The sequence below is a fragment of the Leptinotarsa decemlineata genome, unplaced genomic scaffold, assembly GCF_025532065.1.
Source record: "Leptinotarsa decemlineata unplaced genomic scaffold, Ldec_3_MD MMD2_P_RNA_scaffold_2, whole genome shotgun sequence".
Taxonomy (NCBI): domain Eukaryota; kingdom Metazoa; phylum Arthropoda; class Insecta; order Coleoptera; family Chrysomelidae; genus Leptinotarsa; species Leptinotarsa decemlineata.
Window position 1 is genome coordinate 17,906,536 of NW_027412529.1, and position 27,754 is coordinate 17,934,289.

General features: G+C 37.7%; 2 protein-coding genes across 8 annotated transcripts in view; one reads left to right on the plus strand and one right to left on the minus strand.

Annotated features, from left to right (window-relative positions):
- The window catches only part of LOC111514374 (uncharacterized), a 103,446-nt gene that overhangs the window by 61,770 nt on the left and 13,922 nt on the right, over positions 1–27,754 (minus strand). For 3 of the 7 annotated variants that reach the window (XR_012467950.1, XM_074184843.1, XM_023170614.2), the window contains exons 1-5: positions 18,462–18,523; positions 10,648–11,271; positions 1,425–1,551; positions 1,079–1,354; positions 615–821 (exon numbers count right to left, since the gene is read on the minus strand). Coding sequence is in view for 6 of the 7 variants with exons in the window: in XM_074184843.1 (XP_074040944.1) it covers positions 615–821; positions 1,079–1,354; positions 1,425–1,551; positions 10,648–11,249 (1,212 nt within the window). In the remaining variant the exon portion in view is untranslated. Of the gene's footprint in view, positions 1–614; positions 822–1,078; positions 1,355–1,424; positions 1,552–1,812; positions 1,961–10,647; positions 11,272–12,741; positions 13,059–18,461; positions 18,524–27,754 lie in introns of those variants that run through there. The other 4 variants (XM_074184836.1, XM_074184828.1, XM_023170626.2 and 1 more) reach the window with 4 other exon arrangements.
- LOC111514398 (uncharacterized) overlaps positions 1–27,754 on the plus strand; it is a 109,787-nt gene that overhangs the window by 18,377 nt on the left and 63,656 nt on the right. The window lies entirely within an intron of this gene.

Genomic DNA, 27,754 nt, shown 5'->3' on the forward strand with positions numbered 1-27,754 from the left:
CCTGTGCGACCGCCAATATTTTTATTTTGTCGAGCTTCAGTAATAAGGTAATATTATAGAAATTTAGATTCCTATCTGTTTCCTAAATAGATATATGGAACACTGCGCCGCTGTTGCAGGACCCTGTATAGAAGTTATGCCATCTGAATGAAAAAGAGGAATGTTTATTCTGGTACATTTTCAATGAAAAAAATCAGATGTGGTGAATTGAATTGAAAGATATCTCAAGCCTGCCAAAAAAAGTACACAATATTTGAATATTCCAGGATATTTTCGCAAAAGTAATAAAGTACCGTTATAGAAACGTGATTCTTCCGATGAAACTATGAAAACATAGAGCATGAAATGATTTGAATAGGTCTTTTCCAATAGCAATAAATGCCCCAAAAGCGTTATACAATTATCCACTTCGGTTAAACGTTGGTTGAGATAAATAATTTTCTTGTAGCATTTCCAGATAAGCTTAGATTTCGCGATCAAAATTATAAATCTTCATCCTCTTGGTACTCAAAAGATACCTTCTTCATATAGTGCAAAATAAAATTTCATTTTTCAGTTATATGAACTGAAATACGAAGGAATTGGGAATAATAATTTTTGTTGATATGATTTACCTCGAATCTGTATCCGTCTTCTAGCAAATCTGAAACACTACTGGTCGTTTCAGGTGAATATATGATTGAAGCTAGTAAATAATTCTTATAAGTGAGCGAAAAAATGTAACAGGAAAACCACCACAACAAAAGAACGAACTTCACAGGTTTCTGTCTGAACATATTTCCTGCTGGATGGATTTGATCCATTAGTGGTGCTGCAATAACCTGAAATAAACAAATTAATATTGAAACACACAGAAAGGAAAGTGGGAACACGTGTTGCGTTTTTGTAAAACTGTTTATCGAAAATCTCACAATAAAGTGTTTTTTGAAAACGTTATTGATTTTCATCAAGTATAGGTCAATTTCATCATATAATTTTATTTCTATCTATCAAATGAATCCACACCAATGAAGTATATTGAACGAAAACATTTAGGAACTTTTTTAAACTCAGATCAATACGTTATTGAAATGCTCACCATTAAAATTCTGATTTTGTCCTTTCGAGCATTTTTGAAGAAACTACTCGAAATATGCTCTATCAAAAATAGTAAAGTTATGCCCAGTAGGACAAGGAATGACATGATTTGAAAACCTTGAAATGAAAAGATAGAAAGTTGATGCGTTTCTTTATGTTTGTAGAACATTGCCGTCATTCCTCCAATGGTCGTATATCTCATAACATCATATATTCTTGTTCTATACAAATTTTGGTTGATTCCACCAATGCTCCACCAAATCGACCCATTTTCCAACTGTAAAAGAGTATATTTCGATTGATTTGAAATCACTATGAATGAGTAATTCAACAAATTGTTCACTTACATGTTTCAACATTGCGGAATATTTATTTCCTTTGTAGTTAGTGAAAGATATAAGTTTGTATCGGAAATGTAATAGTTTACTCAACAATTTAAGTAATTTCACTTCTGAGCCAGCCAGTCCTGATTTTCTGCAAAATAATGTAAAATGTATCGTTTTAAAAACTATTTTTACACTAAAAATACACTATTATCATATAGTATCACATATACTGAAATGTTATGTTATGTTAATCCTAAAACGAGTTTCAATTTTTGATGACAAGATTTCGAGAAACCGAATTATATAGAGCAGAAATCGTTTAAATGAAGCTCTTCGTATGATTTGCAGATCGAGGAAGTTTTTGAATGATCAGAATATGTTTGAAAACTTTGAAAACGAAAACTATTACCACATCTAGCCACTTAGACTTTTACATTGAAAAACTTAATAACTTGAGTGTGTGGGTTTTGTTAGATGCAACAGAAAGACGATCTTCCCTGTCACACATTGTCACTGTAAAACGATGAAGTGTAGCGATGATAACGATATAAGCGACCACAGCTTCCCGCCAATGAATTTTGGCATCAAGGTTTCCTATAAATATAGTGAGCAATGCGTTAGTGTAGTTTGTAAGGAAACTGTCGAAACAGTGGACCTTATTTTTTGCGCTTCTCTGAATATGTCGGACCAAAATATTCGAATGAGTTAGATAAAATAGAAAAAGATTGAAAAGAAAAAGGAAAAAATTAGCAAAAATGAATAAATAATGGGTAAAATAATCGAAGAAAGAAATAAACGCAGACAAATTAATATGAATTGAAATTGAAATAAATCAATACATGGGGTCACAATGAGTGGGAACAAACATCATCTAGGCTCTACTCAAACTCAAAGTTTGAGTGGAGGACGCAACCCCTAAAATTTATTTCCAATGTAACTTTTTGTCTTATAATTTGTTTCATTTAAAAATTTATTTCCGATAGCATGTTTTATTCTAAACTAAAATGTCTCTTGGGTTTTTTGCCCAAAATAAACCAGTTCGTAGCAAAAAATTATTTTAGGAACAACTACAGAGATACATCGTTATAAATGCGCTATTACCGATAGTGACAATTAAATTGGTACGACGCTGTCAGTTTGTAAATTTTCGAAATTGTGTGTTGTTGTTCTGTTCTTAATTTGTCACTTCAATAATTCACTTGTTATTAAAATGGCATACACAAATGAGGAAATGGCTGATATGCATTACGTTTACGGTCTGTCGCAGGGGAATGGGTTACAAGCTTCTAGAAGATATGCTGAAATGTATCCTCAACGGCAACATCCTTCACATAGAATATTTGCTTGACTTCATCAACGATTACTAGAATATGGTTCATTCGACAAAAGAACGCAGGATTGTGGTTGCCATCGAGAAGTACGAACACCACAGCTTGTGGAAGCAGTACTTGATTTGATTGAAGAACAACCTACTACCAGTACTAGAAAAATTGCTTTCCAGCTAAATGTTGATCATATGACGGTATTTCGAATTTTAAAGGAACAATTCTTATACCCTTACCATCTGCAACGAGTACAGGCACTGTTACCGCGAGACTTTCCGAACCGTCTTGAATTTTGCATTGGATGCTGGAAATGATTAGAAGAAATTGTGACTTTCTGAAGACGATAGAATTCACAGACGAATGTAGTTTTTCTCGGGACAATATAATTAATTTTCATAATTACCACATATAAGCTGATGAAAACCCTCACGCTATTTTGTCGAAACCAACCATCAAGAACAGTTTTCTCTTAACGTGTGGCTCGGAGTTATTGGGGATGATTTAATTGGGACTCATTTCCTATCTCCTCGATTAAATGGTGAGGCATACGTTCAATTTTTAAGAGAAATGCATCCAGTACTGCTGGAGGAAGTTCCTTTGGGCGTCAGAAGGGATATGTTTTTTATGCATGATGGGGCTCCCGCCCATTTCAGTCAAGTAGCACGTCAGCATTTAACTGAAACATATGCAAATCAGTGGATAGGTCGAGGAAGACTACAGAACTGGCCCGCTCGATCCCCGGATCTCAATCCTTACGATTTCTCTATTTGGGGCCATTTACAGCATTTGGTTTATCGTACTCATGTATACGATGTAGATGACTTAAGAAACCCCATCATCGATGCGTGCAGGGTAATCAGAGAGACTCCAGGAATATTTGAGCGAATATGTGGCTCAATGAGCCGACGTCTAGACGCATGCGTAATGTCTGAAGGTAAAAATATTGAACAAAGGCGGCATGCTCAGAAAATGCAATCTCGCCATGTACCCTCTTCGGTCCACTCAAAACGTCCGATTATTGGGAACCAAGTGTTGGGTCCACCGGGTGTTTAGCCCTGTGGATCCACAACCGGCACCGGAGGGAGAATAGAGTTCTCCTCATTATTATTATTATTATTTTTACCGTAGTGTGCGCTTGTCAGGCCCTATCCCCAAAGCCCCGATACATTCGGGAGGGCACGCCAGCATTATCAACCAATGACCACTCCCCACACCGTGGGGTAAGTGATCATTGGGTCCTAGAATCATGTGCCCTGAGCAAGCGCAGTGAGCCAATAATGACAGCCTTCTGCATCTGTACGGCTAAGATTTCTGCCTTCGTGCGGCAAGCCGGTATGATTTTAAGATTTGAGAGTAGGGAGGACATCATTCCACCAAGGACTCCAATAGTCAGAACAACCATCTTGACAGAGTGGTCTGGATAGAGTCTGCGGAGTTCGAAGAGAAAATCTCGATATTTTATCCGTTTTCCTCCTCTTTTCGGACGATATTCGTCTCGCCAGGAGCTGAAAACTCCATGAAAAATATCGTCTTGCTCTGGTGGTCGAGAAGGACTACACCAGGCTTATTAGCTTGTATGAGCCGTAGGATGGGGAACGAATAGTTCCAATAAATTCGGCACGTATCGTTCCCCACAACGGATTCAATATCCCCCGGAGCGTAGGGCAACACCGGTGTCTCGTCAATACCGTAAGAGTGCCGTAGATGATAATATAGCACTCTTAGGGCCGCGTTATGTCGATGGATATAGGCCGAGATCGCATATGCTGGACATGCTGATAGCAAGTGCATTAGGGTCTCGGGCGCCTCGCGACAGGCCCTGCACCTTGTGTCAGGAACCTCTATATCCATCACGCGACTGCGGTAGACTAAGGTGTTGAAGTCACCATCCTGGCAAGCCATGATAAACCCCTCAGTTTCCGACTTCAGCCCACTCGACCTGAGAAAAGTGAAGGTTAGGCGCTTTGATAAGCCAAGGTCCCCACTGTTATTGAAGAAGACCCCATGCATTGGCTCATCCTTGTGTTTCCGCAGAAGTAAGGTGATCTCTGCGGCTTTTATCTGAGATTTTTGCTGAACAGGTTCCAACTCGGTGACAGGGCAGCTGCCTTAAAGAGGCAGAGCAATTCCTGCTCTCTCATGGTCACGGACCATGCAGAGAAGGGGATCCGAACTCCTGACGACTTTACAGCCTGTATTCAGTACCATTCTGTCACGTAGACACTCCAAACTCAAAAGTCCACGGCCTCCCTGTTGTCGGGGGAAGTACAACCATGGAACGGACGATTTGGGATGCAAACTCCTATAGAGATGCATCATTTTTCGAGTCTTTACGTCGAGTTGATACAGCTCCTCCCGAGTCCACTTCACTACTCCAAACGAGTAGAGTAAGATTGGAACGGCAAGCATATTTGTTGCAGCAACTTTGTTCTTCCCCGACAGTTCCGATGACCAGATCTGTCGAAGTTTGTGTTGATACTTGCCGCGGAGAGAGTTTTTCACTGCTGTTACCTCTTGTGAGTGGCATTGATCCACCCCGAGGAAAGTATTCGTCTATCCGGCATCCAGAGGGTGTAGGATGCTTCCATCTACGAGCTGCACATCCTCTCCGTAGTGTACGCATCGTCCTCTTTTGAGATGGACCGTTGCACATTTGTCTATCCCGAATTTCATACCGATAGTATGCGTGTACTCTTCCACCACCCTCAAGGACTGATGAAGATCCTTCTCTCCAGAGGCATAAAGTTTAAGATCCTCTATATAAAACAAATGGGTGACCTTGTGCCTCCGGTTTCCGGGGGTGCCACAGTTCTACCCTCGAGTGTTTCTGAGTGGAACGGATAATGGCAATAGTGGGATACAGAAGAGGAGGATACTGAGGGAATCACCCTGAAATACACCCCTTCTGAAAGTGACCCAACCTGTTTGGACTCTTGCTTTACCAGATGTTATGGTAAAGCAAGTTCGCCAAAGTGGTATCAGTTGTTCAATCCATTTCACTATTTTGTCGGGTACCGCAAGGCATCTGAGCAAATGCAAGATGAGCGAAATTGTATCAAATGCCTTACGGTAGTCGATCCAGGCCATAGAGAGGTTACGCTTATATTGTATCGAGTCCTGCGTTACACATCTATCGATGAACAGGTTCTCTTCACATGCAGCGACTCCTCTCTTCGACCCCTTTCTGCTCATATATCCGCTCGAACACTCGGTCAATTGCGGTGAGTATTCGTGTGTATAAGATGCTTGTAAACAACTTATAACACGAATTCAAGCATGTTATCGGTCTGTAATTCTTAGGAATCGACAAATCTCTGCTTTTGGGGATAAGAACGGTTCGCCCCTCGACAAACTAAACCGGAATCGGCTGCTCTCCGTCCATCCATGTGTTGAAAACTCTGGCCAGATGGCGCTGGGTGCTTGGTAGTTTTTTTCACCAATAAGTGTCCAGCCCATCTGGGCCTGGAGCAGCAAAGTTTTTGGAACACACAAGGGCTCTTCGAACGTCATCCAGGGTTATCGGGTTGCGCAGTTCATTGAGCTCAGGCTGTCGAAGCTCTCTGTTGAAAGTTTCGAACTGCGCTAGGGTTGGAGTGTCTAAGTTGAGTGGCTGCGGGTGTTCATAGATATCCTTCCAGAAGGATTCCACCTGATCAGCGGTAGGCGGATTATCCACAACACGTAGAGGCTCTTGTAATAAGCGAGAAGGTTCCTCGCGGAACCTAAGGTTTTCCGCGATACCTCTCGTTCGCCTCACTAGTGACTTCTTAGCAGCCACTAGCATTCGTATCCTATCAAGGCAGGGCTGTTTGGTGGTCAGCAGCACACCTTGACTCAAAGTGTGATGGATACGTCGTAGTTTGGCGGCTATTCGCCACACTGCGGGCGTGAAAGGCCTGTTGGCCGCTCTGTAATCCATCACACATTGGATACGAGACGCGTGTTGTCTCGCCGACGTGATCTTAGCCTCCATCTTGTGTACACGCCGTTCAATCTCCTGAACCGCAAGGCCGGGATTTCGTCCTTCCGATTCGGAAACCGATTGGACGACGTTACACACGGTGGTGTTGATTTGCCAGATGTCAGCCTCTTCTGTTAGAACACTATGAACCTCCTCATCCAAACAAGCCAGTTCTTGTGGATTCAGGGGCCTGATTCTGTGGAGCGCCCTGCGTGTTTTGATTGTCGTCTCCATTGGTGGTATGGTGCGAGTCTCCTCTCCAGCCGTGCCAACGGGTGGTAGAACTGTCACTTCTACCACTTCATTAACAGGTTGGGAAGGAGCTAAATAGTCCTGGCGCCGAAGATAAGGTACATAATCCCTAAGGTTTTGGGCAATGCATAAAACTATCTCTTAGCTCATGCGTCCACTCAAAGCGTCCGTTTTTATTGCCAAGGTTGTCATTAGTAAGAAAATCATCGTTATGGGACCCACCACCTTGCCTCTGACCCCTCTGAGCGGGTCGATTGTGGGGGCCCCTTCCTTGATCACTGGGAACCAAGTGTTGAGTCCACCGGGTGGTTAGCCGTGTGGACCCACGGCCGGCACCGGAGGGAGAATAGAGCACGGCCGGCACCGGAGGGAGAATAGAGTTCTCCTTGCCGTCTGTGCCGGGGCTGCCGGTCCGGTTGCTCGGGTAAGAGTTGTCGCAACTCAACAAAGGCCCAGGGTGTTAGTGGCCATCCCTGCTTATTATTATTATTATTATTATTATTATTATGTGAAGGTGGTTCTAATGCTGTAATTAGATGCAGTTCTTCTTATTTTTTCAACAGTCCTCTAACGTAAGGTCCCAGTAACCATTCTGTTGAACATTTTTCCAGTTGTGGCCAAGTCCCTTGTCAAGACTCAATTTCGTGTTACAGACCCTGAGTGCACGATCAATCAGGTCTTGATGATTTCTTCCTTTGGTGGTAGTTGGATTCGTAATTCAGATATTGTCGTGTATGAGTTGGTTGTCAGTATGCATATGTTTCTCTTTTGTTGTCGGCCCTTTTCGCTATCACGTCAAAAAAAAGGAATTCGTTGTGGACCTACTTCTCCATTGTGAATGCTCCCGCTATTGACATGTTGCAAAAATATTCAGGTACAGTTCTGTGTTTCCGTGGCTTAATACTATGGAGGTGTCGTCAACGATACGGCCTCCAGTCTGATATTCTCTGCCAATGGACTCGCCACTTCCAACAATTATAGCCAATACATACATATTTGGGTTTTGGTTTCGACTATTGCAGTGAAAGCTACATGTAAAGACAAATCACGATTCTCGTCTAACCGTCTCGTTTACATTTGATTTTTGTGGACTAAGCACTCTGCCTTTAGGCACGTATGAACAGCCTGAGAAAGCTATTGTATAGTGAAACACATGTTGCGGTTTTTTGAACTGTGAAAGTGAAAATCTCACAATGAAAGCTGAAATTTGACGTAGACATCTTCAACTCAGAGTTCCACTGACAGCTATCGTTCCTAGTGAACTTTTTTAAATTTTTATTGGCAAAATGTTTATACATTTTGAATCAACTTGACCTTTCTATTTACTAAACGAGAACTGAAGAAACAACTGTGTGGTGAAACGCGTCTTATGTAAAATTTTTGGTGTGAAAATCAATTTCAACAGTGGGAATGACAAATAGCGAATAATAACTTACGAAAATTTTTACTTCAATATCTCTGAAAGCAAATACTAGGCTGTTAATTACCACTTGTTTATGATATATTGCAATCTAAGGGTAGCTTCGAAGATTTAAAAATTTTTGGGGACCATGGAAATTTTTCAAAGATTTTTTAATTTATAGTTGACAATTCAATTTTTCGAACATAATTTATTCAGTATCAATACAAAATTTCCGATCTCACTATAATTCAAGAGATCTTAATGTTTTATGTGTATATATAACGGAACAAAAAATACAGAGAAAACACTACAAAAAGTTTAAAAAAATATTCAAACCCATTTGTCTAATTGAAATATTGATGTTCTGTGATTCAAAATAATATCACAGAAGATCACCAAATTCATATGCTGAGTTCGACCACCAAGCGATACACAATATAGGGAACTATTCTCTTCACTTGCAAACAACATTGACATTCTGCAAATCAATCATCCCAGTGCCGAAATTTCTATATTCAATGTCTACAATATGGAATGGCTCAAATTTTCAAATATCAACGACGAACAAGGTCGCGAAGCTGAGGCTTTTGCAATAAGCAGCGGCCTTACTCAGATTATGAATAAGCCAACCAGGATTCCTGACCCTGAGAATAAACTATTCTTTTGGATCTATACCGAACAACCAATATAGGAATTTATACAGTCACCGTAAGGTCTTCATCGGGATTAACTGACTACAAACTCATTTCAGTGTTGAGTGAATTACCGATAAATGTTGGGGAACAATCTAACCCGCGCAAAGTTTTGTATTACAGATCAGCTGAATGGGAGGATCTTCAAGACCATTTCCATAATTTCCCTATGGTAGATGTTTGTTTCAGTCCTGAAGATCCATCAACTTGTGCTTCTTAAGTCACGGAAGTTATATTAGCATCCATGGATGCATATGTTCCTTTTACAGTGAAGCGATCTTCTAACGGCAAACCTTGGTTCAACAAAAATTGCTAGCAAGCTATCGCCTCCAAAAATCTCGCCTACCGGAAGTGGCGCAAAAATCCCAGTGCCGAAAACCGAACTAAGTTCGTTAATCCTCGCAACAGCTGCAAACTTAGGATAAATGAAAGCAACGAATTTCACAATCAGAAAATTAGGGATACACTGCTTGCCAATCCCAACGGTTCTAGATCCTTCTGGTCGGTAGTTGAAGCTGTTAATCAGAATTTTACAAAATCCACAATTCCACCTCTAACACACGCAGATGGTTCAATTGCAACAACAGCCATAGAAAAAACAAATCTACTAGCTGAACAATTTGCGTCACACTCCATAGTTGATTTTCTGGGAAAGACACCACCCACTATTAAATCACTAGAATCCACAATGCCGGAAATTTCTTTTCGATTGATGGCCAAACTTCGATGCTCTGGCTTGTCGGATCATTTTTGTGTATGGCTTCCTGAAAAACGGTTCCTGCGAGTTGCCGTCGATGATACTTCTCCAAACTTTCACCATCAACGCTGGTGTTTCCCCAGGGATCCATATTGTTTCCAACCCTCTTTTTATCGTATATCAACGAATTATCGGAGAAAAACAATAATCCAATATATGGCTTTGCTGATAGCTGCGGCAGCTTCAACGGCAGCAGGAGGTTGAATATCTTAATGAGAATCTAGAAGTAATTTCGAATTAGGGTGAAAATAACCAGGTTCAATTCAATGCCACAAAAACCCAGGAATCGGTTGTCTCCAAAAAGATGAGTTTTTGCCGAACAGAATATAATAATGTCAGTTGACACAATTCTGCTTTCTGCTTTGATACGTTTTTTGGGGGTTAAAATGGACAATATATGTCTTGGCACAAACATTTCGCTGGAATTGCAGATGCTGTTTCTCAAAAGCTTGGAACACTGTTCCAAACCAGAAAAGTGTACAACCTCAGCAACATTTGATGCTTCATAAAGCTCAGATCAAACCTTGGAGTTCATCACGACAGATGTTTTCTACAATAAAAAGGCGAAAATTCTGTTAGTGATATTGAATAGGCTCTGAATCATTATACATCCTTCAAGGGTGGAATCTTACTTGGCAGATGGATGACGGCGCGGGTATTCATGAAGATTGACGATGATTCCTCTGGTTGAATAGTTTGTTGAGCCTGATAAGAGGCAACCGTAGCATTTTGGAGTAGTAATTTTTCAAAGTACCCTCGGTCAGTTTCAAATAGTGGATGTTGTTTTTGCATTGTTTTTAATAGTGAAAACTCATAAAATGCAAAAATTAATGTTTTGGACTTGAAGTTACTTACTCAGTTTTATATACATATGGAGCATTCACTGAATATCCAACCCTGAATGTCAGTCCTGTCAAATCAATGAGGTCTTTCGAAATCCATTTTCGATTCAATTCTCCGGATTTAATTGGCTCCCAGTTGCAAATGAATTGAGAGTTTTGGTGGCTGCAAGTAAATAACTTGGAGTCTATTAATGATATCACAATAAGTCCTATACCAGCCCATTTGCTGGAAAATACTTCTGGAACCGATTTCTGCCTGATTAGGAATATGACAATGTCTTTCGAGTATATATTTTTGAATCCAAAATAGTCGGTTTCTGAACCATATGGGTAGCTCAAATCGATAATGTGAATATATCTGTTATCACTACGTTTACTGTAACTATTCATATTTGGCAAATCGTAATTTCTTATGTAATAGGTATGGTTTTCATTATTTACTCGAATCAACAGATCACTGTTCACAGTTCGATTATCACAATGGTAAATGAGTGGGTAGAGATACAATTTCTCGACAATATAAACGACTATCGAATAATCTGGTTCTTCTGTATCTGTTGGATTTGGTATACGTATTTCAGTTGAATAGGCACCTACTGCTAGTAGGATTATCATTTGGGCACATACGTGGAACCTCCTGAAATAAAATAAAGGAGAATTGAAAAATATATATAAAAGAAATAGATTTCTTGTGATTTGAGGAATATATCATTCGAAAAAGTATGGTTTCGTTGCAACGATTCTTTCACGGTATCAGAAAATACTCATGCAGTGAAAATATAAGGTAGAGCAAGGCAAAAATTACCAGGAGAAAATTTTTTCGAAAAATTTTTAAACACATCAAATTTTTTCGTAGAGAACTAACTAGGGTACTAACAGCCAGGAGAGGCTCTCCTGATTCTCTAAGGTAACGGGCAGCCATTCAGGTCAAAATATGAAGCTCTGAAATCGTACCTGTTAACCATATTCTTGGAATATTCTCTGTGGCAGCCATAATGGCATACTGAAGAGATACCAGTTGATTGGTCAATATTGATCACAGTTGTTCAATGTGGAAGATTCCTACCTCAATAACCGCACCAACCTTCCAATATGATATCTTCGCCTCTGGATTAGGTGAATCGTCGTTAGACCATAAGCGTTTGCTGACCTACTCATGGAGAGTTAGTTTTCTTTTCTGATGCAGATTCTCCCTCTTGACAAGGCGATAAGTCGCTTCCTAGCAGAACCGTCTAGCCCCTAGGGGTTTATTAACATGATTCGATGTTGAAGGAAGGGCAGTTGGGATCATTAAGTTGGCGTCCATGTTCTTAGACTTGGAGTCGAATTCTTTGATTACTTCATAGTCTATAAAGGGACTCACAAGCAGATAGGAAAAGGAGATCCATTTCGGCAGAGTCCCATGTTACCGTGGTGAAGACGCATCTAGATGCCTGGTATCTCGAAAGTTCCTTCACTGAATATGAGTGAGTTCAGAGTCATACATCCTTTCGGTTGGATACATATACCAGGATGAAGCACCGGTTGGAGTATTCTAACACACCTCATTGCAGGGCATCTGTTCAATGTATGCATTTTTATACGATATGATATTAGTAAGAGCTGGTTTTGTAAAATTTTGACGTGAATCTAGTTAAACAGGTTAGTTATTGATGCTACAAATTCGGTTGAATGGGCAAACTAGTAGCATTTTTGAAGGCCTTCTCGATGCCAAAAAGAAAAAAATGACAGTTGCGTTCTCAAAATATTTAATGAAATTATATTTTTTTAAACGAAACACTCTATATTATATCATACATTTCGATTCGTAAAATCATTGTCAACAACAAAGCTCATATCACTTTTCTTCGTGAAGTTGAAAATGAGCATCAGTCTCTATGAAAATTTATTCTTCAAGCAAGTGTTTTAGTGCATTATTTCTGGTAAGAATTAAATTAAAATTAATAAATAATTAATTTAAAAATATTATATTCTATGAGAATTGTGTAAATTTTAATCTACCAAGATTTTACATTCACTTATCCTTGAGACATACCAAATATTTGCGGGCTTGATGCACAGATAAATGCACATTTTGATTATAAAATATGAAGTATAAATAACTTACTGATGGCTTGATAGTGTGTAGTAGTGTGATTTTGTTTTCTTTGCAGGAGGCTACTCACTTCCACTTTCTAACTTATCACTGTCAGACATAGTTCATACTATAATACAGGTTATGTATACTGTAGTTAACAAAACAGTACACACTTAAGCCGGAATTATATTACTGTATCGAGGTGTGTCGTGACACGCCAAAGGCAATCACTGTATTGACGAAATAACGTCAGAGCGCCCCACGGCACGACAGAATGGTCTGCACACTCGCCGTCACGTCAGAGAGCATCACAATACACCACAACATAATAATGTAACTTAAAGGTATCCGAGCTCCGTGTGGCGAGAGAGAATGTAACGCCGGACCAGTGGAAAGATAATCTATTGATATAAACAAACACTGGTCACACTTTTATTCCCTTTTCACATGAAGTAAATCACATATAACGAGTGAACGAGTGAACGAGCTTCCCATGACCGACGGCGGTTCAATAAGATATTCCTCATCGGGTGATTAATTCTCACACGGCTTTCCTGACAAGGTAACGCTCTCGAAGCCTTTTTCACTTGAAGAAGAATCTGTAAAATAAAATCAATGCTTGAATTGCAATGGAAAATTGTATTCATTAAATCAGGAAAAGACCTCAGCTTTTCTCTGCCTTTCATTTTTCCGATTCTTATGCCTTCACCTGATACTTTTCTCCCAAGGTATTCCAGGGATGATTGAAGAAAACGGCATATCTTGATATTTGAAAAACCTGCGGTAGAAAGTTCCTCGAGTACATGCCGAAGATTTTCGAATCTTCCTTCCGGAGTCGCACTAGGGATCGGAATGTCAAAATAAGCTAGGGTAATCGAATCCTTCATATTACCGAGGGCTAAGTTAACCGCTTTCTGAAATACAGCCGGTGCCTTGGCAAGCCCGAACGGCATTCGCCGATAATCAAATTGGCCGTCCGGCGTGACGAATGCATTGTTATGAATAAATCCCTCCTCGATCGGTATCTGATGGAAACTGTGAGGCATATCCGAAGATGTGAAGTAACGTCCCTTGCTCAGTGTGGCCAATTAGTCGAGGAAAGCGATCTTCAATTATGAAGCGGTTGAGTTTGCGAAAATCCACGCATATTGGGAAGCACAGGACTGGCAATCGGTGATTCGCTTAATCTCATAATGTTTATTCCTCATCAAATCTTCTGTTATTTCTCGAACTGTCTCCATTCCATTGATAGCCAGGCGATAGGGAGTATGGTTAACGATAATGTCTTTCAGGCATATATTATTGACAGTTCCTACTTTATTTTCAGTTATATTCATACCGGCGAAATCTCGAAGAATCACTTTAAATCACTGCGGAACTCGGCTGGAACATCGACTTCAGATAACTCAGAACTAAATCCTTCAGAAATTCTATGAATGCCATCGACAATGAACACATAACTCACTGGAAAATATCCCAGAAATGTTTGTATGACCTGCGAATTTTTTAGTAGCCTCAATGGTGACATTCGTGAGTTCCTTTAGGATCATGCTACATGGAATAACTTCACTTTCAAAGAAACGTGAAAATTTATCAGAAATTAGCAATGCATTAGCTACAGTATCGATCAAAGCCCAGAACTGGTGGCAATCAATAACAACTTTTGTTGAACCTACAGGCTCTTGGACAGCTGTACAGAAATTGATATTGTGTCGTTTCTCAATTGCAGTTTTCGTGAAACAATTTGAAACATTGTGACCCGTCTTGGCGCAAAAATGGAACTTTTTGATGAACTCTACACTTCATGTTGACTGATAGAGAAACTTTGGTTGTCATATGATGGTTTTGGATTTTTGGCACGACAATTTGCCTTCCCATACCCCATCTTCCCACACTGAAAACATTTTATAGGCCCTCCAGCAGATCCACTTGTTTGTCTGCCAGGAAAAGATTATTGAAATTCATTTCCACAGCTATCCACAAACAGCAGAACAAAAAAACAATCCTAGTGAAGTATTTTTCGACCGTAACACAACACTGTTTTTCAATGTTTAAGCAACAGAATTCGCTAACTCACTGTGAGCTACAGGCACAATCCTGATTCTTGCCACACCGGTAACATTTTATAGGCCCTTTAGCAGATCCACTTGTTTGTCTGTCAGGAAAGAGGTATTTCCTCTTAAGTGAGAAAGTGTCGCGTCCAGGAAATTTGGTACTTATTGCTACAAGGAAGTTTTACAAAGGAGGACAAAAACACTAATAACTCAGAAATAGTTCGACAGTTAGCATTCATAGCAGCATTGCCTGTTACGGGTTCAGATATTCCATAAACGAATGATTCTACTGAGTCAATCTCACCCCATTTTGTGTGTACACTCTTTAATATTGCTGATTTTTCTTGTACATACGATTCATAAGTGTTTACGAAAGCACTTGAGAATTCAACTGTATGTTCTAACATACGACCAAGGTTTCTTTTTGGTGGAAACGCTTCGATAAGATGGATACAAAAAATTGCCCAGTTTCTGTTATGAGGATTTCAACGTTCAAACCACAGTTTTGCCTCGTTTAGTAAGAATCGACCAATTCTTGATAATGTTTGAACATCATACCAGCCTATCGCAATTTTAATAGCTTCTACTTGACCTATTTGCTGGATTCATTATTTCTGTTCACAGCGATCTGTTCACCAGTGTTATGAGGAATCAGCTCCATCAGAAATGTCGGCGCTGACTTCAAAGTGGTCGTAGTTACATCGATGATATAGAACGCATTGGACGTCCAAATGAGACAGTAATAAGGCTGAACTTGCAAAGAACACCAATACAGTGCACCGTGTCACAAGTCAATCAAAGCAATGGCAAAAATATATGAATTGAACTTCGAATTGCTCCCACATCCACCGTATTTGTCAGATTTGGCTTCCAGTGACTACTAGCTGTTCGCAGACCCAAAAAATTCTCACCGGTAAGAAATTTAGCTCGAATGAAGTGATTATTGCTTAAACTGAAACTTTTTTTGAATTAAAAGATAAATCGTTCTACAAAAGTGGTATTGAAATGTTAGAGCGGTGCTGAAATGATTGTGTGACTGACTCTTGATGGAGATTACGCTTTTTAGACCGTGTAGTTACTGAACGGCACAAAGTAAATTGATTCTAAGGCTTATGTTTTCAATATCCATCATAGGATGAAAGTGAAAGACAGAAAAAATATTTTTTCGTGGTCAGTGTCGACGCTTGACTTTGCAACGTTTGAGGTAGGTCTGCTATTAGTTTTTCAAATACTTAAAACCAAGTACCAATCGTATGAGTTACCACTAATAACTCAAAACCGGCTGCACCGATTCTCATGATTATTTGTTGTTACCGCCTGGAATAGCAGAATTAATATTGAAAAAATAAAAAAATCGGGAAAAAATTTAGGATTATACATCTTGACGATATGTGGTTTTTTAGTTTGACAGTTGTCATGATGCACACATTGAAGTTATGATATTCATGATTGTACGAGCAAAGATAATTGTTATGTCCTGATAGAACACAAGGAATATCTATCAAATTGACGACATTCGCTCGTTAGGTTATGACAGTTGTCATGTTGCGTACAAAATGAGGTTATAATAACATTTATGATTGTGCATGCATGAATATATGTTATGCCATAATAGGAGCAGAGTTAGTAATATCCATCACAGTGTCATTCACAATGCCGCGAACGAGAAAGTCCAATTATATTAGTCACCGCAGTGCATTGCGAATCAATCCACTGCATGAGCGCCGGGTTCTGTATTGCCAGATCTACTGTTTTTGCAGTAGATTTACTATTGAGGTGGTTGAGCAACAGTTTTACTGTTTGGAAGTGAAAAATATGTTTATAACCCAGTTTCCTGTCTATTCAAATTATTAAATGATCGAATGTTTTGGGAATCAACATTTTCACAGTTTCTTCAGTACGTGAGAGTTGACCATAATTTTTGTAATGAAAATATTTAACTTGAACATATAAATATACCAAATACATTTTGTTGCTAATAATCCAGATAACTGAATCAGTGAAGTGTAAATTTTCGATTCAAGTTTATACATTATGATACCAACAATACCCGCCGCGAAACTGAATGTAGAGATAAATTTGAAGGCAGAGAACATCTACTGCCTTTTTTTTGTTTTTGGTAGTGTGGTAGCTTCATAAAAATGGCTTTCATCGATGTAATTTGAAATCTTATTACGTTAATTCTTCATGTCATTTTGAAGGATAAGAACAATACATTTCCGAAACACTTTTCGTACTGTTGGCAAACCTGTAATAATTTGATGCATATTGTGATATATATTTGGAATTCGCTCAGCAAGATTACTCAGCAAATTGAATAACATGTGGAGTATTCCGTGAATGTGTGCTTGCATCCTTGGCCCTACAATAATATACAAAACGTAACCCTCTCTTTTTCTATCGTCACTAATTTGTACCTCTTTCTCAACTTCCGTTCGCTTCGCCCGATCACACTTTTCATAACGCTCTCGTTATGCATTCACCAGCTCACTCCCCAAGTCAAGCGCGCGTAAAGAAGTATTACTTGAAAAATTGAAAGTTGAAATTCTTGTAATATAAGGATTAACGATGTCTTTCTTTTCAACGTGCGATTCCCAGCACGTTCTTCATAATCTGTATAAAGAAACCGACTTGGAAATGAACTCTTGATGCCTCTCTTGCTGGAAATTCAATCTTAATGACACATTATGAAATAAACACGTGATTGGTTATGAAATTATTCAAAAATGGCTTTTGAGGGTCATATCAACTGAAAGTGTCTATGGTTTGTTACAAAGCAATCTATATATTGATAATACTTAATATTAATATACATACAAGAATGTTCTGGTTGACTTCATTATTGAAAGTTTCGATACTGAAACACTTGTTTTTGCAGAGATTGGTCCTATTTCAACGGGCGCAGAAATTGAAATAAACATTGTTTACGAATATTTAGAGTTTTTGTACAAAAAGTTAATATATTCAATCAATAAGTACTCGATTCCCGGAGAGTAAATATTTGGCCCGTTGATTTGTCATTTCTACGTAAAAACACTACTTTTCACCAATGATTGATTGGTATTCCACAAACCTTATTTTGTGTGGGTGAAAATTGAAACATACAAGCGAATAAAGAATTATTGGGAAGTTTGATGGACAGAAAATGATTGAGTGTTTTCATAAGTTGATTTCCTCGGTGTGTGCACTCTTGCTAAAATACAGGGCAATCAATAATTATGAAATAGTTGTGAATTATTGTTTGTAGGATAATTTTTATGGACGGGTTGAGGTTTCTTGCTTTTTTGCGGTTTTTATCCTTTCATAATCTGAATAATCTGAAGAGTTGAAGATCTGAATAAGTAAGAGTGAACTCATCGAAATAAGACGTGCCAATATGAGCTCCCCAGTAAAAGGATTTAAAAGCTGTAAAACGAAGGTTTTTTCTTGTTATGTGTGCACACAGTGTCTCAGTGTCATTCATAAAAGTTGCCTTAGTAAAATGAAAAACAAAATTCGCTTGTTGGGCAACAACAAAATGATATGTTGCATGGCAGACAAGGAACAATTAGGAAAAGTTGAAGATATGGAGCTGTTGGAAAAAACAATCAGTGACCTTACTGATGAAACAGCTTGGAAAGAAAGTTTTATTGATAAATTGAAATCAGAAAAAGAGGTCCTGATGCAGGAAGCATTAGAAATGGAAAAAAAACTCACCAAGCAATCTGACGAACAACAAAAAATTATTGATAAACTCAAAAAGCAGGTTCGTGAACAACTGCATGGGTTTTTAAAAGATTTAAAAGATACAAAACGACAAAAAACCCAAGGCACCCAAACGATGATAAATACAAAACACCAGTCTACAATGACGTCCGAAAGCAGTGGTGGAGATGCTGGCGAATTGGTAAAAGAAACGGAGAGCAATATTCATGTAAAAAATACTTGCATAGCAAAATTGTTATTTAATAAAAATGTAACAGTTACAAATAGACGAAAAATAATTATTGTGGCAGGTCAAAATCGAAGAGGTCTAATCTCCACACTGAAAAAAACCGAAGAAGAATTTGAAGTACAATCAATTTTAAAACCAAATGCTTCAAATTTTGAATTAATTAATACTGCTATTGATAATTCCAAACATTTGAATCGAGAAGACATAGTCATTCTATGGCCACAATCAGTAAATAAGCAATTAGTAGATAATTTTCTTATGAAAGTACAACACACACGTCCTCTTATAATTACACAACCATATGGTTTTACAAACCGAAAAGAACTAAATTATGCCAAATACGAAGGAAACCTATCCTTATTCAAAGAAATACATAGTAGAGGAATTGATAAAAAGTGTGTCTTCGATTGTTACTACGTATTAAGGAGATCAAATTTCGGAAAAGATGGTTATTATATAAACAAATTAGGTGTATTTCATGTAGGAAAAGGATTAGTGAATCATATAAATGACATATTTCAAGACTCTCAAGTAAGTCAAATTCGATCTTCAATTATTGCAATTTAGCCAGAAGCATCTGCTGAGGAAATATCCCATCGGAACACTATTTCACTGTATGATGAATTGTGGCAAAACTGTACTTTTGACGACGGAGTTTCTGAAAGTAATAGAAAGGAAACGCAAAAGATAACTGATAATAATGAACATTTTTTATATCCAAGGCTCTCTCAAATTACTCTGGACAATTAGCCGACGAAAAGCCCCAAATGGAGTCAATAAAAAAAATAACAATTTTACATCAGAATATACAAAGTATTAGGAACAAATTGAATTAACTTGAAATGGCTCTAAATGAACTACATATAGATATCGTCATTTTATCCGAACACTGGTTAAAGGAAGAAGAAGTAGCTTTTTATAATATAAATAATTATAAATTATCTTGTTATTTCACTAGGAAAAATAAAACCCATGGTGGGGTTTGCATTTATATGAAAGGTTAGTATCTTTGGAAGCAATTTAATTTAATGAATCTCTGCATTGAAGAAGATTTTGAAATGAGTGTTTGCACTGTGTACGAGTTGAAATGTGTAGTGACCGTGTTGTATCGAAATCCAGTAGGAAATTTAACAATTTTCAAAGATCATCTACATGATAGTCTTCACAAAATTGAGGAAAATTTTTCTAAGTATCGAATAATAGTTGGGGGCGATTTTAACATTAATTTCAATGAGAAATCGACTATTTGTCGTGAGGTTGCTGATATTTTCTCAGCTTTTGGGTTGGAAAGGAATATTATAGAACCGACAAGAGGTCACTCCTGTATTGATAATATTTTTACAAATTTCGTTGTCGATAAAGCAGAAGTTATAGAGTTGCACCTATCCGATCACAAAGCACAATCGGTTGAATTCACAAATATTTTGGAAATGGCGAATATCACTAGTTAATTAGTTTTCAACAAAAACAATGAAAATAAGCAATCATTTAAAAATTTCCTTTCTGCAGAAAATTGGGTTGTTTTAGATGAAATAACAGATTCCAATGAATGCACTAAAATATTTATGAATATTTTTCAATATTACCACGAAATGAGCTTCACGTTAATCAAGGTGAAGGGTGATAATTACCGGAGAAATAAAGAAGCTATAGTCGATGTTAGCATTATAAAAGCCAAGACAGAAATCACCAATGAAGAATTAAAAAACAATTCAAATTAAAGAAATACGAGTATGAACAACTACTTATTAATAGGAAAAAGCAAGTGGCGCTGAATAATATTCGCGAGTCGTCTAATAGACCAAAAGCTATCTGGGAGCACATCAACACCAATACAGGAAGGAAACATAAAAAAAAGACAACTATGATGATATCTGCTGAATAATTTAACAATTGAAATGAAATAAAATAAATGAAATAATCAATGAAATTCCACCCTCGACAGCTCATTTCTCGACACATCTAGGTAAATCCCCTACTACCGTGAATGGAAATCCACTTTTCATCTATCCTCCAACAGAAGAAGAAATAACTGATATAATAAAATCATTCAAGAATTCCAATTCAACTGACATCTACAACCACTCAGTGTGTATGTATAAAGAAAACTTAGATGTATTACACACAGATTATCGGAAATCATTGACTTTATGTTGATGATATACACTACCTTGCACTGACGAGTGGCCAAACAGCCCGAAACCGGTCTGCAAGTGTGTTCCAATAATTGAAAATCTATTGCGGCAGTTGTATCGCCAACAGCATATGCAGGAATAACTTCAGTGAAGAATCCTGCACTGACACCTGTCGGATATAATCCAACGCCCTTCGTGGTATTAGCCAGGGGAGTAGTTGTTTTCTGATAGGTGTCAGTCCATTAACCTACTGTGTAGGGTGTTGAGACTGGCCTGAACGAATTATTCTTTTAGATGATTTGATTTATAGCCAGTCTTCAAGTATGCCCACTGACTATACGTGAAAGATTTCTTTCCTTTTACGAGGAATTGGGCAAATTTGGATATGCAGTTGGTTAACTCGTTCACAGGCAGATGGAGCGACGACAAACCTGTTGTTTGTTGTAGTCTTCAGCTTAGTTCGAGGAATGATACTCTGACGGAATTCGATTTTCAATTATCGGAAATCATCGACTTTATGTTGATGATATACACTATCTTGCACTGACGAGTGGCCAAACAGCCCGAAACCGGTCTGCAAGTGTGTTCCAATAATTGAAAATCTATTGCGGCAGTTGTATCGCCAACAGCATATGCAGGAATAACTTCAGTGAAGAATCCTGCACTGACACCGGTCGAATATAATCCAACGCCCTTCGTGGTATTAGCCAGGGGAGTAGTTGTTTTCTGATAGGTGTCAGTCCATTAAGCTACTGTGTAGGGTGTTGAGACTGGCCTGAACGAATTGTTCTTTTAGATGATTTGTTGTATCTATTATCGTAAGGAATTTATGACCGTTGGCTTGAAAAACATCGATATGAACGATTTCAAATGGTTTTTTGGGTGTTGGTATTATTTGAAAATTTATTTTTGGTGTGTTTCTATCATATTTAGATATTTGACATACTTCGCATTTGTTGATTGATTCTTGACATGATTAGCAAGGTTGGGCCAATAGTACTTTTTCTTAATTTGTTGTATTGTTTCTTGAATTCCGCGATGGTTTGTTTTTGTTTCATAATTATAGGCTAATAGTTCTTTCTGTCTGTCATCGTTTGTTATATTTTCAAGTTTCAAATTGCATTTAATTAATTTGAATGTGTGGTTTTTGAAAGTTTGCGTCATTAGAGTGCAAAGGTTTTCGTACATTTTGTTCGATTCGTCATCATTGAAATAAAATGCATAAGTTTTTCTAGGCTGACCAAAATCACTGAAAAATGTTATTTTTGGAGAAAGGTCATTGTTTACTATGTATATGTTCCATATTTTTTTTATGTTTGGTTCCCATAGCGTTTTTCTGGTTGTTTTTCTTGGTAAGGTTGATTTTGATATGTGGATTTGATTTCTAAAGACATTGATAGGTGATTCACTTGGGTTGATTTCTTGAACGGGATTTTCAGCATTTGTATGTACAGTTACATTATTTTCTTCGGGTTCATCAGGTTCCTCGGGGTTTGAAATCAATTCTTGAATCTTATTTTCTTGTACTGAGCTCGATGTGTCGGTTTCTACTCCGATTTCGGCTTCGTTCGGGGTTTCGTCAAGGTTGTTAGATAATGAGATGTTGTCTTGTTCTGGGTGTTTCTGTGTAATGTTGAATTTTTTCATATATTGTAAAAACGGGGAGGTTTCTTCAATATCTTCTAGATTTGTCCTCGCACTGTATGGCTGTGGTTCTACTTCATTGGCGTGGATTTCAATTCTTGAGAGGGCGTCTGCATTGGTGTTTTTTTTTCCTTTTTTGTACATAATTTGATAGTCGAACTCTTCTAATTTCCACTTCCAACGGACGAGTCTTGAATTTGGTTCTTTTAAAGACATCAGCCATTGAAGTGGTTTGTGGTCAGTATAAATAAAAAAATTTCTACCAAAAATGTAGGGGCGGAAATACTTCGTGGCCCATACAATAGCCAAAAGTTCTTTTTCTATTATGCTATAGTTGCATTGACGATGCTCCGCGTCGTTCAGTGTCCTAGATGCATATGCAACGGGACGGTCAGAACCAATAGGGCCCTGTGATAAAATAGCACCAATTGCAAAATTTGAGGCGTCTGTAGTAAGGTTAAAAGGCTTGTCAAAGTCTGGGTACTGTAATATTGGGTCATTTGTCAGAAGAGTTTTGCAATGGTTGAAAGCTTTGATGAAATTTCCATCATGCTTGATTGTGGCGCCTTTTTTCAGACAAAGTGTAAATGGTCTTGTAATTTTGGCAAAGTCTTTAATAAATTTACGGTAGTATCCCAAAAGTCCAAGAAATGATTTTATTTGTTTCGTAGTTGTTGGGATGGGATATTGCATAATAGCTTTGATTTTATCCGGATTTGGTTTAACACTTTCTGATGTTACAATGTGCCCGAGAAAAGAAACTTCTTTCTTGAGAAATTCTGATTTGTCAACCTGAATTTTCAAGTTTGTTTCGCGTAGCCTCTGAAAAACTTTTTTCAGGTTGATTATATGTTCTTGTAAGGATGTTGAGTATACAATAATATCATCCATGTACACTAAACATATATCATTCTGGCGTTTCGCAACCCGAACGGTACCCTCAGGTACCGTTCTAGTTAGTGGCTCTAGAAAATAATTACAAAAATTGGTGAATTGAAACGCTTTAAAGTGATTATCAAAATGATGAATAATGAACATATAGGCTCGGGTTTGAAACGACGAAGCACCAGGGTGAAGTGGCAAACTGTTAACAATGTTTTCAATCATAGAATAACAACGAGGGTAATCATCAATTTAACTCATAAAGATCCTAAAAAGTTTCTAGGTGATGCTTTTTCATTATTCAAACGTGAGCTTTCCAAAATTTCAAAACAAATGTCATGTCTCACAGTAAATTTCACATTTTCAGGGGATTTTATTAAGAAATCGAATGATGGGGAAATTGTTGATCGTAAATATTTCAGTACACCAAATAAAGTTATCGATTCAGGTACGGACTTGACTGCTTGGTATGTGGCTGTGGATGTTATATTAAATAAGTTAGGCGAATTTGAAGAACAACTGTCGGTGTGGGCTTTGAGTAGAATTCTTTTGTTGGAAGTAGCAATAAATGAATATGTAATTGGTTACGGTTCTTCTTTCATTCAGCTGTCGCAAGAAATCGCAAGGAAGCAGGCATGCATTAATGTACGAAACGATGACGAAATGTGTTTCTTTTGGAGTTTTATTAGCGCCTTGTATCCTGTAGCAAAACATCCACAAAGAGTGTCAAAATATCCACACTATTCTACAGTTTTGAGTACTCCAATGGATTTACAACAAATTTCCAAATTTGAAAAACTTAATATCATTTCTGTAAATGTTTTCACTTCAGAATTGAATCAAGCAAAGGAAAAATCATTATATGTAGTAGTACCTGCCAGACTCACGACAACACAACGGGACAGACATGTTAATTTGTTATTAATTCAAGACAAATATTTTCCAAAATTGAATGATTATGAGGCTCCACCAATTGATGATGATGACGAGACTGAAATTGAATTCCATTATTGTTGGATCGACTACATGTCGTCTAGACTATTTTCAAAACAAATGAGTAATCATAGAGGACAAAAGTTTTCGTGATAGATGTCTCATTTATTTTTCAAGTCAGCAAAAATTGAATGATCATACTGTTTTGTGCGAAAAAGTGAATGACTGTAAAATTCGACTGGAATTTCGAAATTATGTTTATAAACCAAAATGTCCGTTTATAATTTTTGCTGATTTTGAGTCACTGTTGGAAAATGCAACGAAAGCATATCTAACAAAATTACAAAATACCAAAAACTATACCTTTCAGTGCAGGCTACTACTTCAAGTGTTCCTATGAGGACAGTCTTTCTCATTTCAAAAGCTATCGAGGTTAATACTGTATGAAATAGTTTGCCGATGAGTTGTCTGATATTTCAAAATTTGTTGAATCAAAAATAAAGAATATTGAGCCGATGACAGTGCCTTTAAATAATATCGGTGCTGCAACGACTTGTCATATTTGCGAAAAACCGTTCGCCCCCAAAGATGTTATTGTGTACGATCATGATCACTATACGGAGGCGTTCCGCGGATTTGCACACCAAGCCTCCTGTAATGTCAACTTTCGAAAATTATTCGTGGTACCCATTACTTTTCATAATTCACTTCATAATAAGAGATATCGCAAAAAAGGCTGTGTGAGCATACTTCCCTCAAATAAAGAGAAATACATTTCCTTCACACAGAAGGATGCTGAAACAAATTAAATTTCGATTTATAGATTCTTTTCGATTCATGGGAACATCGATGGATGAATTAGTATCCACATTGGATCAAAATGATTTGGAAATTAAAAAAAAAGAATTTATTCATTCAAATGATGAGAAATTCGCTCTTCTCACCAGGAAGGGAAATTTCCATATGATTATGTAGATAGCATGGAAAAATTGAACGACACCGAGTTACCATCACGAGAAGAATTCTATAATAAATTAAATCATAAATACATAACAGAAGAGAAATATGCTCACACATAAAATGTTTGGGAATCATTCGAAATTACAAACTTGGGATCGTATGCGGTCCTATATTTGAAAACAGATATTTTATTACTGGCAGACGTTTTTGAAAATTTTCGTCAAAAAAGCATGGCAACTTATGGGTTGGACCCCGCATGGTATTATACTATGCCTGGGTACACGTGGGATGCCATGTTGAAGTATACAAAATGTAAATTACAAATTTCAAAAGACATTGACATGATTATGTTTGTAGAAAAGGGGGTAAGGGGCGGAATATCGGTTTGTTTAAATAGATATTCTGAAGCAAATAATAAATATATGGAAGCATACAATCCCGAAAAACCTTCAATATATCTTTTAAATTTAGACGGTAATAATTTATATGGGTGGGCAATGTCAGAATTTTTACCTTACAACGGTTTTCAGTGGGTGGAAAATTTTGACAAAGATGTAACTGAAATTCCTGACAATACTTCAGAAGGCTACATATTGGAAGTTGATTTGGAATACTCTGGGAGATTACATGATTCGCATCAAGATTTTCCTTTTTGTCCAGAGCATCAAGCACCACCAAATTCCAAACAAAAAAATTATTGGGTACCCTGTATAATAAAGACAAATATATCTTGCACTATCGCAACTTGAAACAAGCATTGAAAAACGGTTTGATTCTAACCAAAATTCATCGGGTTTTGAAATTCGAACAATCTGCATGGCTGCGTCCCTACATCGAGTTGAATACTCGTCTACGGGCTGCAGCCACTAGTTCTTTTGACAAAATCTATATAAACCAATGGTGAATGCTATCGATCAAGTTCAGCTGAAACTTGATCTTGTAGCGCTATCGGTACGTTTCTTGGACGAAATTTTAATGGACTGACATCATTTTGTATGTATATTTTGGCTTGGTGGCCTTTTATGGTGCCTAAAGAGTCATCGAAAAGTTCTGGAAAATCACCCAGTACACTGTCAATCATACTTTTGTGTTGGTTGTCCTCCTTTATACGATATATTTTTGCCCCACGAGGTAGAGGTAATTTAAAAGCTAAACACCAGTCCAGGCCAAAAAGTGGTATGTCGTCATCGTTTGTTACATAAAGGGGCAATGTTAATTTATTGTCGAAAGCTTTCACTTCCACCATACATTTACCCAAAGTGCTCATTGGCTTTTCGCCGTAGGCAATCAAATCACCTACTTTTTTTAGTGATGGGCTGCCAATTTTATTCCAAATTAACCTGCCGACTAACGCATTCACAGAGCCAGGATCATAAAGCATGTCAATATTCTGGGTACTTATTTGTACTGGTAACATCACTTTACTAGCCGTTCCTACTTTTCTAATATTTAAAACGGTCGAGTTATAGTCTGTATCCCCAGATTCCGATTCACTATTATATTCTGAAGAATTATCGTTTTCATTGTCACTTTCATGTTCAACACAGCGGGTTGAACGTTTCGATTTCCCCTCGTATTTACGCGTTTTTGATTGTCTAATAATAATAATGAGTAAACTCGTCGCCAAAATGTAGTATGATGGGTGGGTGTAACAAACACAGAATTATACTGTGAGTAAAACTGTATTCATAAACTGTTTACAACTAATTAACGAGTGATCTAATCCTTTTTGGACCAACGTGTCAGATTGACTGACTTTGTTCGCGGAAGAGTGTCACTCGGCTGTTCGCCACAGTGTTGCCAGACTCAGTCAGTGATACCACAGGTCCACCATCGTTATTCATAATATTATTATGTTTACCTATTTCTACACTCTAATAGGCATCTAGATCTTGTCTAACTAATCTTAATGAACAAAAGTCTATGAAATGGTTTTGTTGTAAAATATGATGGGCGACTGCTGATTTTTCTGGTCTTCCATATTTAAGGTGTGCTGTGTTCCTTATATCTTATTTCAATATATCTTTTTGTCGGTCCATAATATTTTGCATCACAGTCCTTACATCTTATTTCGTAAATTCTAGACGTTTCCGAAATCTCGACTTTGTCTTTTGGATTTCCTAAAAGGCTGGTATGGAACTGACATATATTAATCTTGGTTTTCGTCATTTTTAAAAGTCGAGGTTTCGTTCATTCTTAACCTAAACTTTTTCTTTCGCATTATATCGACTACAATATCTCCTGAGACACCGTTACTGGCTGCCATTTCCTGTATTGCATGTTTTTCTTTTGTGAACCTCTAATGTGTTAGGGGAAAATTCAAAAAACGATGCATTAGACCAGGGGTCTCCAAACTACGGCACGCGGGCCAAATCCGGCCCGCCAGTGTCATCAATCCGGCCCGCGACAGCCAATGATTTACTGTCATCAATCTGGCCCGCGACAGCCAATGATTATCTAATTGTTGTTACTATTACCTTCAACACAGCATTGTTAGAGAG